Genomic DNA, 12,402 nt, shown 5'->3' on the forward strand with positions numbered 1-12,402 from the left:
ACAAGCATGTTCTAGTATTAAGATGCAAAAATACAACATTCTGGGTACAGAAATTTTGTCTAGGAATAGAATAATCCCAAAACTTTTAAAGCATAGACTTCCATTGGAAAAAATGACACATTTTTACAGTTTAAATTTTTCTAAACAATTATGCATTAAAAGTTTCCAATCTGTCAAAAAGTCATACATCTTAAGAAAAAGAAAGTACAACCAGAAAATAACACCAACATAAAGAAAGGCAACTGTTTAGTATTACAGTTCCACAGCTCTGTCATCTCTAATGATCCTAAATTTAAAAGTGTTAGAAAGATTATTTAGCTATATTTACCAGATCATTTTTCTTTTTTAATATAAAACTACACTCAAGTACAAAAATATGTAAACACACTGTACAACAATGAACAGATAACAAATTAAATTTAAAAACAAGATCAAGTTGCAGGCAATGAGCTATGATAGCATAAAACTGAAAATAAGAAAAAGTGGGCAGGAAAAGACCAAAACAAAGCAGAATAAAATTCCTACAAGTAACACAAAAAATAAATATGATCAAGATCTGGGAATGCTTGATAACAGGACAAATCTCTGATCATAGTTTCAAAGTTTTAATTACTATAACATAACTAAATCCATTCTCTGTTAGACATGAGTTTCTACTTATGTCATACAGTATAAAGCTGAAACAAATCTGAAAATCAAGGAACAGGATCCAGTGTTTGAATCTCATGGAAGAATTAAAATATGTATTTTAATATTAAAATACATATTTAATTAACAGAAATTAAACAATTGTAAATTTGAGTGGGACATGTCCCTAATTCTTTTCAACCCCAAAAATCTGAATTTGGTGGACAAGAATCCAAACTAAAAACTTCAGTTTGAAAGGACAGTTTTCAGGGCTCTGCAGCCAAGCATTTTGGACAGAAGCCCACATAAATCCGTTTCTCATGGCCTCAAGCAATTCCCTTCTGGAGTTCCAGCTCTTAATACGGAACTGGAACCTGTTCTGGAAGCCTGGGGAAGGGATAGGAAAGGAAACCCTCCAAAGCCCTCTGCAGGGGCTTCAGGCCCAAACCCTTCCAGAATGTCTTGAGAAATTAAGGGTGCAGGTATTGATTTCTCTTGAAAAATACAGTAGAGCTTTTGGCACCAAAATTCACTTCCACATTTTTGTTTGATACTATCAATTGGTGAATATATAATCTATCACCACATGAAGCAAACAATTAACAACCCTGCAGACTACTCATATGGAGCCATATCTGTTTATATTTTTTGTAATAGTCCTCAAGAGTTGTATCTCAATCTAAGCAACAATATCTTCTCAGAGTATTTTGGATCAAACAGCAACTTTTTAAGAGGTGGCTTTGAAATTGTTCCATAGAAGGAACTGCAGAATTTGGTAAAAGACATCTTTATCAATTGAAGATCAGTAACCATAGACAAATTCTCTCAAAAACATAGGGTGGCTCCTACTCTGAGCTATAGTATATTGGATGCATTTCGATTCCAAAAGGGCTCCTGGAGGCTCCTTAGGCTAGGTCTGGGCACACCATAAACTGTGTGAGTCCAGACTGTGCTCCATGCAGATGTGTCTGAAGCACACAAGTCCTGCTTTGGGAACTACCATTAATTCCTACTCCTAAGATAACTCACCTAAAGTTATTATAGCAAAACATATTTGACTCTCCCGGCATCTGTGTAAATCCTTTAAGAAATCTACACTCAGATTTGCACTAATTAGAAGCTTTCATTCATGTGGCATTTGAGTTCCTTGTTCATAAGGAAAGGACATGTCAAAGTCAACCTCTGGTGACTTCGTAGGCATAGCCTGTAGTTTTCTGGGTCAGAATTTGGGAGCAGCTTCCTATTCCCTTTTTCTGAGCTGTTTTCAGACTCTTTTAATTCTCAAATGGTCTCCTGTGAAAGTCGGGATGGCAAGGTTTTCTAGTGGAGCCCTGGCTCTTCTTTAATTGAAAACAGCCACATTAAATTTTAATCAAACATGATCAAAATTACTTTCCTTATTTTAAAATGGTTTTTTTTTTGTTGTTTTTACTGTTGGAAAAAAAGTGTGTCCCATCAAAAAAAACCTAACAGGAATATTTTATAATGATAATCTTGACAAATTATATTTTTCAGGGATTTAGTTTAATCTTTTTAATTGTTCTTAATTTTTGTATTGACGTTTTTTATGCCCTGTAAACCGCCCTGAGTCCTACGGGAAAGGGCGGTATATAAATTTAATAAAATAAAAAATAAAATAAAATAAATACTTTGAAATACTTTCCTTTGCATAATTCATCAGATTGTAAGTTTTGAAATTCCAATTTCTGAAAACCATCAGAGGTTTTTGAGCTGAAAAGAAACTCCATAACAATTGTTCTTGATAAATCAAACTAAGGGTTCCTTTCCTGGTATCTTAATATTGATTATCTTTCATTGGCGAATTCCAATTATTTTTTTTTAGCAAATTCATGTTTTCCCTTTAAAATCCAATATTAGATTTCATATGCAGCAAAATTTTAAATGTTAATCATGCAAAAATATATTTCAAACTTTTTATAAGACTGATGAACTCAAATATATCTATTTTGATCACAGTTCTTAAAGTAATACTTAACATTCTTCTAATAAACATACTACACTGTTTACAAGAAATATTAAATATCATTACAGCCCTTACTGTAGACAGTATAGCATAAAATACTTTTGGGGAGAGATTATATCTTTTCTTTTTTGTGATGAATGCAAAATGAATAAGAAATTCCTGAACCTGAAACAGAAAATGTAACGTATATAACTCCATTAACATTCTGTACACAGGCTAAATTTTATATATTTCCATAGGAAATAATAAAAGAAAGCATTATTATTTTACTGAAGATGGGCCTCCCAAATATCTTCTTTTTTGTAATGAGGCTGCAAGAGACCACATTCTTTTACTAACTCTCTAGGTATATATAATTTTAACATGTAATAGATCACTGTGGCTTGTTTAACCTGTGTGAGAATTTGTAATGGTAATAACTTTTCAATGGCTTTTTGTTAACTCCTGCCAGTATTTCAGTTTTTATCATTTTAGAGATATCGGTTTTTTCTTAAAATTCCTCCTCCATTATGACTGATGCAGGAACATAGAGGCACAATGAAAATAATTTTGAAAACTATTGTATAGGATCAGAGTGAAATATACTCCTGTGTGGGTTCATGAACCTTTTGTTCCTAAAATTTCTTTTTAAATTATTTTAAAGACAAGTGACCTTTTTAAACATATAAAAAGTAGGCCAGCAACTGGGTGCAAGAAATGTTCAGAAATGAGATAAGAAAAGCAAGGGACACCTATAATCTGCTTCTTGAATTTGGATTAATTCAAGATGCTCAAATTCAATCTGGACTAGTTCAAATGCTCAGAAAAACAACAGAATATTCATCTGAAATGTATTCATTCATATCTTCACATCTTCAAATAGTAACCTCTTTAATCTCCACAAAAATAGGTTCAAGTCATTAATCAGACTGACCATCTGAGCCTCTGGATAACATGGAGTTCCCGATTTAGCTTTGTTTCACCTTGTACCATGCAAATCATAAAATGTCAATGGGCACCATCCAACATCCAGAAGGTCCCCAAACCTCCAGAGAAAGTTTTTGGGATTCATGGGAAATGGCAGAGGGGAGGGGAAACATTTCTGTTGGAGAACAAAATATAACCCACAATTTCTGGCAAGCAACTGTGAACAGAATAATTTGCTCTGACGCTTCCTGCCATGAAATTCTTCTCTGATATTAATACTAGCTGTGTAGTTTATAATCTTTGGCTTGTATTTATTTTAGACAAATTTGTTACTTAAATCTTTATTGCTTCTGCATAAGACTGCAAGAAGCAACAGTCTAGTTTCAGGGACCCTGTTTTGGACACAGAATGTACAAGCTAAACCTGCTTTCTGAAGGAAATGTTAAAGCAAAATCACTTTAATTTTTATCATGTACTAGACTGCATAGGATGGTTGCCCGCCATTCCCATTTTGTACCGAAAGAGAATAATATACCTTTTAGTTTTTCAACTCCATTTTAGAAACCAATTAACTAACTCTCTTTATTCTTGAATGTGCTGAATGAAATATGTAAAACCAAAGAGTGCAAATGGTTTGTTTTGAGAGGCAACCTGAGGCAGTAACCTATGGTGCTGAAGATATTTTTAACTGCAACTCCTAGCAACCCCTTCCCTCTGCTGTGCTATAGTTCAGCAAAATCTGCAGGGTCACAGGATCCTTTCCCCATAATCTTCTAGTCAAAAAAGGTATGGTTTTTAATCTATCCTCTTTGTAATTTTACAGCCAAATGTGCAAATATCTAAGGATGTAGAAAAATGTGAGGTAGTCACCGATTTTATTAAAAAAACAACCAACTAACCCAAATAGCTGAGGGGGAAAAGATTGATAAAATTAAATATTATAAATGCAGATCATATATTCAGAGCTATATAATCAAGAGATGTTTAAACAGCCTTAATATTTCTAACCTAGTAATTCAGTCTTCATTTGCTAATATTATCAAGGGAGTAACTAAAACCTGAAATTATTCTTCAGGCAAATAATCAGCCCGTGCATAATCTAAGGCTCTTGGTTCAATTCAGCTTCATTTGAAAAAAGTGTTCTTCTATTTAATAAGAAATCATAATTTATGACTATGATTACTCTCTCTCTCCCTCTCCCTCTCCCTCTCTCTGTGTGAAAGAGAGAGGGAGGGAGAGAATGAGAATTATTGGTAGATTAAAGATTGGTTTACAGATTAGTTTTCCTTGAGGAGGTAAGGCTGAGATTGAGAACTGGTGGTTTCCAAATGGGTCAGACCCACAATGGCCAAAGTGATGAGAGATGCCTGGGAATTACAGCTGAGAAACAAGAAAGGACTAAACATGTGTGTGTGTATGTGTGTAATCTGTGTTTATAATCTGTGTCTGTGTGTATATGGTTCTGCATGCTGCAGTTTTAAATATATGTTGGGGGAGAGAAATAAAATGAAAATTATAAGTATTTCATAGTTCAAATGCATTTGTAATGAGCATATTTGAGATTCTAAAGCAGCAAAACCTGCTAGATAAATATTCATATCTGTATTTTTAAACTAAGACAGTTTACTAGGAAATAAACTCCTTCTGAACTAAGTGAAGCTTATTTTTAAGTAAATATACCCAGACTCCAATAGTTAACACCTAAACAACTTTAAAAAATACGCAGACCTATAGGAAGCTGGAAAATGAATGACATAAAAGCATCCTAGCTATTAGTTTTCATTCTTTTTTAAAAGTGCACATTGGGATAAGTAAAGTAACATTTTATGTTTTCAGATTTCCTGGAGGATGTCACATCCCATGAAAAATCAAATCTTAGTTATGTGATTTAGTATTTAGATATAAACAATTCATTTACATTCCATACAACCAATATTTTATAAGAAAGAACCTCACCTCAGGAAATAAATTCTGAGCAAACCTTGATATTTATCGGTGCTCCTAAATCTACAGAATAATTGTTAGTTTTAAGTGAAATCTCTCCCTGCCCCTAAGCACACCCCTTTTGCTAGAATGTTTGCAAAATAAGAATTTCATCCCCCATCCTGAACAAAACTTTAGCTACAGATTTCAAAGGGCTTTACTCTTTTGAAATTATTATTCTCTCCCCAAATGGCAATTTGCTAAGATGTCAGAGCACCTTGCTGAGCTAAGCATGTGAAAAGCTATATGAAAATTGTGACAGAAATGAACTCCCTTTCATTTTCCACTATGAAAGGGCAACATCCATTTTCGTAATAAAAACAATAAGTCAATCTACTCTCTGGTCCCTCCTTTCCTTCCTTCACACCTCACCACTGGTAGTAAGGTGAGACTGGATCCCCAAAACAGCAACCACAAAAATAACAATAATTAAAAATAGCTGCAAGGTAGAGAACCAATGAAAAGAGCTGTGTCAAAATTTGAGGAAAAGTGGGCTTGCAAGTGCAGTATTTCTTCATGTGCAGTATTTGTTTTTCTACTTCAGTGTCTCCTTTGGAAAAGAAGGCTTAGTGGAATGTATGTTCTCCTCGGACAATGTGGGAAGAGAACTCATATCGGTCCTGACTCCGGTATCCACAAATGTTGCATTCTAGGGGGTCTCGATAGCCATGACACCCCATATGAATGGTGTACATGACATGGTCTAGGAAAAGAATTCGACAGTGTTCACACTTAAATGCCCTTATCTGCTCTCCTTCTCCATTGAAGACCTTATAGATATCCTTTAAAGAGCCCTTTGATACTTTAGTGACCTCCAAAGCCTTGGAGTCATCCTTCATGTAAGCTGGGCTTTGCTTTCGTTTGGGATTTAAGGCAAGGTTTCCTTGAAAGGACTGGTGGTCCTCGTGGCTGCTCTCCGAGTCAGAGGAATCGAGGCAGCTATTGCTAGGTGAAGCCTCTCTTTCTTGAGGATGACTCTTTGGTCTGATGAGGGAGAGAGGGCCATCCACGTTATTTTCATTGCTGTCAGTGGTTTCTCTGCTTACTGGTCTTTCTATCCTGTTAGGGTTGTAGACCTGAGCATAAGCTGAACTTATGACAGGTGCCACATCAGCAATTGTGCTTGGAGTGTGCTGCACAAATGGGTGAAGTCCCTCTGCCCCAAGGTAAGAGATTGCATTGTTGATTGCTTGGTCCATCATGTGAGTTTGCATCAGCTCAGCATCTCTCTCATATGGTAAGCTTGGATCAAAATGAATATCTGGATAACCATATCTCACGAGCTTTTCACCTACATGAGAACAACAGTAAGAAGGAAAAAAATACCACTAATGAGATAAGAAATGATAGATCAACAATGCAAATCCATTGGTAGAAACTGATACATAAAATTTTGCTTTTTTAAAAAAACTATCCCAGGAATGTTTACTCAAAAAGAAACTATATTCCATGGGATTTACCAACCAGTAATTGTGCAAGGGACTCTTGGCAGAATCTGAAGTATTTGCTAAATTAGCAACAATGGAATACAAATATAATCAAACCATTGTCTTTAGATTTTCATTTTAAAATTCCATGATTTATTTAACTTTTATATTTTACAATCCATAGGATCTCCACTTCAGATTTACATATTCGAATAAAATACATACTACTTTCCAAATGTCAAAAATATATACATGCTGATTTATAATATTTCTAAAGAGTGACATAATTGGATTGCTATTTTCAAATAATACAGGAACACAAAGTTTACATATGGAAAGAGATAACAACAATGTATCTTTGAAAATACATTAGGTGAAAATCTATGTAAGATATGGAGCCCTCAAGCACTGAAGCAACTAAAATCAAGAAAAATAAGACATCCTATTATAGTTTCTAAAATGTTGATGCAAATGTTGATCATTTGAGAATAAACCATATAAAACAATATTGACATTATGTATTCACAGATAACACAATTTATTAGAATCAGTTTTTCCAAAAATATTATACATCAGAAGCAGTCGTCGGGTTCAAATATGTGAGCAACCAGTTCTCTGTGTGGATGCCGCTTCCGGGAGTCCATTCTGGGCCTGGGCAACAAAAAATTAGCTACCGGCTCTGCCGAAGTGGTGCAAACTGACTGATTCCCACAACTGATCAGAAGTGAAAAATGTGTGCCTCACAAATCAGGCTTCTTCCCATGTTCAGTGCAGATTGTTCATTCAAAGTAACATCCTTATATTACTAATTTCAGAACTGAGCTCAGTCATTTTGGATCATTTGAATTTGTCTGTATATGCCCAAATGTCCTGACTTATCTGAGCAAATCAAGAAATCAAGGAAGAAAGTTTGAAGTTTAGGCCTTAAGAAGCCTTAAAGAAGGAGGTTAGAAGAGGGGGAAAGAACAAGATAGTAAAAGGATTGCATCAACAGAGGAACCAGATGGTTATAACTTTTCATTTTCTCCTATAGGTGACTTTTGGAGGGCATGCTGACTTTCACTCTCATAATACTAGAATAACATTCAACCTTGATATGATCTTGGATAAAGTACGCATGACTGAAGGAAAAGCAAAGTCTGATTCTGTACTATCCTAAAGAAATACTCAATGTAACAGCCGCATAGGTCTGAGAAGGAGGAGGAAGAGGTTGTAAGACTTCAATCATAAAAAAAAACATTTTAAACAATCCAAAACATACACCACATGCATAAATACACATATATTTTTCTGCTAATAAGTACAAGTTTTATACAGAATATAGGGATTTATTGCTTACTCTCTACTTGTATCCTCATTTCTTTTGGCAGAATCAGTCTAGGATCGAAGATGATAGGGGATTGAAGATAGGGGATTTCAGTAACGTATGCTAACTAACTCTTTTAAGTCCAACTCAGGATATTATAATTATTCTGATAACTGTGGGACCATCTATATCAATTATAGAGCTAACATATTATATATAGTACAGTTCATTTTCTCAATTTGGTTTGGAGCTATTGTGGACTGATGGAGAGAAGACCACTTATTTGTCACTGATGGATACTCTCTAGTAAGATATGAGCTGGCAATGACTGGCATCTATTATGATCATCTGCTTCCAGAGATTTATAAAATCCAAGGATTCTTGTTGGCCCTGAGTGATTTTCTGGGCAATTTAGCTGATAATTCCCTTAGGACCATAGTCACATAATTGAATGGTGAGATGAAAGGGTGTATTGATTAAAAGTATCACTTCAAAAACCATCTCTGATTCTAAATTCCACTTAGAATACTCCTTAGTTTTTCATGCATTCTGAACAATGAAATAAGACTGTATTCAGATAAAATGGAGACAAAGTAAATTGTATTCTTCTGGTTACAGGTTACCTTCCTGTGCTGGTAGTAGTGTTGTGAAAAAGGTATAAAGCTTGTTCAGGCCTACTTTTAAGTGCTTATCCATTGGTTAATAAAACATCATGCTATAGTTGGAGAGTTAAAATGTTCATCATCCATGGCAATGTAGATGCCATAGTTATTGCAGGATCTATAGAGATTATAGCTGTCAGAATTTGTAACTGTCACCTAGTGTAATTACTTATTTATTTACATTTCTTTGTATACCAGCCAGTTCTCAAGAGTCTTGGTGAAATCTGTGAATTAGTTAAATTGCTTGTAATGGTTAGGGTGATTACTTGTTCTATGAATCTTTGCTTATCATGACTGCAACGCTCTCTACATGGGGCTGCCCTTGAGGACCATCCGGAGGCTTCAACTGGTGCAGAATGCAGCCGTGCGAGTCGTGATGGGGGTCTCCCAATACTCCCATGTACCACCTCTACTCTGCGAGCTGCATTGGCTTCCAGTTGCCCTTCAGGTGAGATTCAAGGTGCTGGTGATGACCTATAAAGCCCTAAATGGTGAGGGTCCGGGATATTTGAGGGAACACCTGCTGCCAGCATCAAGTTCCCTTCGTCCAGTGCACTCCCACAGGGTGGGTCTCCTCAGGGTGCCGCCGGTTAAAGATTGCCGGTGGGTAACACCCAGGGGTAGGGCCTTCTCAGTGGGTGCGCCTGCCCTGTGGAACCAGCTGCCTGCGGAGCTTAGGACTGCCCCCAACCTCCGTTCATTCCGCCGGGACCTGAAGACCTGGCTCTTTGAGCTCTCTGGCCCAGGCTGAGAATATTTTTAATTTTAATTTTAACTGGGTTTTAATTTTCTCAGGGTTCTATTTAATCTCTTTTAATTTGTTTTAACATTTGTATTGTCTGTTTTTTAAATGCCCTGTAAACCGCCCTGAGTCCTTCGGGAAAGGGCGGTATATACATCTAAATAAATAAATAAATAAATAAATAAATAAATAAATAAATAAATGACTGGCAGTACCTATCAGGAAGCCTCAAACTGGTGGGGCTAGAAAGGAATTAATGCCTTATAAGGTGGAGATATGTCTTCTAGTATGAAAGATGTAGTGGTATAAGTTCTGCATGGATACTAAGTCTTGAACTATGACAATCCACTTGCAAATTCTTTTTGGGGGGGACAATGTAATTAATTGGCTAGCTACAATGGAGGAAGTTTATTATCTAGGCAAATTTCATTGATCAGTGCATCACTGATAACTGCCTTGGTTACCCTAATATTCTTTTCTAAGTGAAAGATGGGAGGAATATTACTGAAAATCTGGTCCCTGGACCAGCCTTGTGATTAAAGAACTGGAAGTGCAGTATTTCAGTAATTCAGTTTCTATTTAAAGGATTGCTACCAGAAGTGGTATTAGGAAACTTTTGTTCCAGATTCTCTTCTTCCTGTGTTTAGCTTCTATGTAAGAAGTTAGGGACTGCTTTTAACAAATCAAAAAGGAATGTTTTTCATAACAAAAAATGATTAAAAAAACCAATAAGATATAAGAAGTTACTATACGACATCAGCTGGAGAACTGAAGCTCATTGTCACTGATTGATTGATTCAGTTTGTAAGGTTGCCTAATTCTACAAGTAATACAAAATAAAGTAAGAGCAATGGAAAAAAACTGCGTTGTGGAAATTATGGAAAAGATTTTAAACATCATAACATTAAACATAATATACAAGGCCTGCTAGAAAACCCACATTTTAAAATCTTTTCTAAAGGGTTGGACCCATTGGTGGATATCACCATTCAGAATCAGAGAAAAGGCACAGCTCCCAGGTCGCATAAGATGGCACTATTTTATTTTGGTTTTTTAAAGGGTCTCAGAGCATGGTAACAATGCAAATATTATAGAATGGGGAGAAATAGTTAGAAACATGCAGTCCTACAAAATCAAGCCCCTAAACCACAAATAGCTTTATAGATGACAATGAACACCTTGAATTGCACCTAGAAGCCTTCCTCTAATCAATGCAGCTTGATTATTTTGTTTTATGGTTTTACTCTGTAATAGTACATAGTTCTGTTTTCATATGATTTCATAATCATACTCTGTAATTCTTTAATGTTGGGAAAAAATGACATTAAACTTTTTATATATTTATACAATAACATTTGTAGTCAATCACATAACAAATTACACAAGGACATTATTTTGCATATTTTCATATAAACTTGATTAAACAGCATTGGAATGGATTTGCCTGCTTACTTTTTCCAATGGTATACAATTCTACAAAGAATTATGGTGGTTTCATAAATTGGCAATTGCAAAGAAGGTAATTATTCAACGATTGAACGATTTATAGTCTTAGATTATAGATGACTGCTCATTTCATGATTATGAACTGACACCCCATTGATGTAATGGAAAGACTGATTACTATTATTTTGAATGGTCAAGATTTAATTACTTTTTTAAAAAAAATCAATATATGCTGTGTGATTATATATGTATGATATGCCTTACATATCTTACCTGCTATATATTTTGTTTTGTATGTACAAAAAGAAAAAAAATATTTTAGAAGGTATGTACAATATTGCCCTATTGATTTTTCTGTGATCTTATTTATTTATGACTGCAAATTATATGCCCCTCCATTTGCAAAGACTTTCAGGAGCTCTCATGGCAGAAAGTGAAGAGGAACTAAAGAGCCTCTTGTTGCGGGTGAAGAAGGAGAGTGCAAAACATGGGTTGAAGCTTAACATTAAGAAAACCAAGATCATGGCATCCGGCCCTCTCAATTCCTGGCAAATAGATGGGGAAGAAATGGAGGTAGTGACAGATTTTATTTTCCTGGGCTCCAAGATCAGTGCAGATGGGGACTGTAGCCAAGAAATTAAAAGACGCTTGCTCCTGGGGAGGAAAGCCATGGCAAATCTAGACAGCACACTAAAAAGCAGAGACAATACCCTGTCAACAAAAGTGCATATCGTCAAGGCGTTTAAACCGGTCAGTCCTAGAGGAGATAAACCCTGACTGCTCTTTAGAAAGCCAAATCCTGAAGCTGAAACTCAAGTACTTTGGCCACCTAATGAGAAGGAAGGTCTAATTCCTACAGGCCACAACAAATATATTTTTATTAGTTTTCCATTATTACAATAAAATCTTTAAAAAGCAACGTGGTGTCCGGGTTACAATAGTTCCATTTCAGACAAATACATATTATTACAAATCTCCACGTTATATTCAACACTTCCTCTCTCTTTTCCCTTTAAGACATACTATCTCTTATCTAAATTAACATATTTCTTATTGCTACCCATCAGTCATTTAATAGTTATATATATATATATATATATATATATATATATATATATATATATATATATATATATATATATATATATATATATATATATATATATATATATATATATATATATATGTGTGTGTGTGTGTGTGTGTGTGTGTGTGTGTGTGTGTATGTATGTATGTATGTGTATATTCAAACCTCTATATGGAACACTTTGAAACCCTCGCTCTAGAAAAATCCAACCACAAACCCAAACTCTGGCTCA

General features: G+C 35.1%; 1 protein-coding gene across 7 annotated transcripts in view; it reads right to left on the minus strand.

Moving 5' to 3' along the window:
- Positions 1–5,083: 5,083 nt before the first annotated feature.
- The window catches only part of IKZF2 (IKAROS family zinc finger 2), a 175,562-nt gene continuing 168,243 nt past the window's right edge, over positions 5,084–12,402 (minus strand). For all 7 annotated transcript variants that reach the window (XM_081340965.1, XM_081340964.1, XM_081340970.1 and 4 more), the window contains one exon: positions 5,084–6,791. In XM_081340965.1, the coding sequence (XP_081197091.1) occupies positions 6,067–6,791 (725 nt within the window). In that variant the 3' untranslated portion in view covers positions 5,084–6,066. The remainder of the gene's footprint in view (positions 6,792–12,402) is intronic.

The sequence above is a fragment of the Vipera berus genome (genome assembly GCF_964194415.1).
Source record: "Vipera berus genome assembly, chromosome: 1".
NCBI lineage: Eukaryota > Metazoa > Chordata > Lepidosauria > Squamata > Viperidae > Vipera > Vipera berus.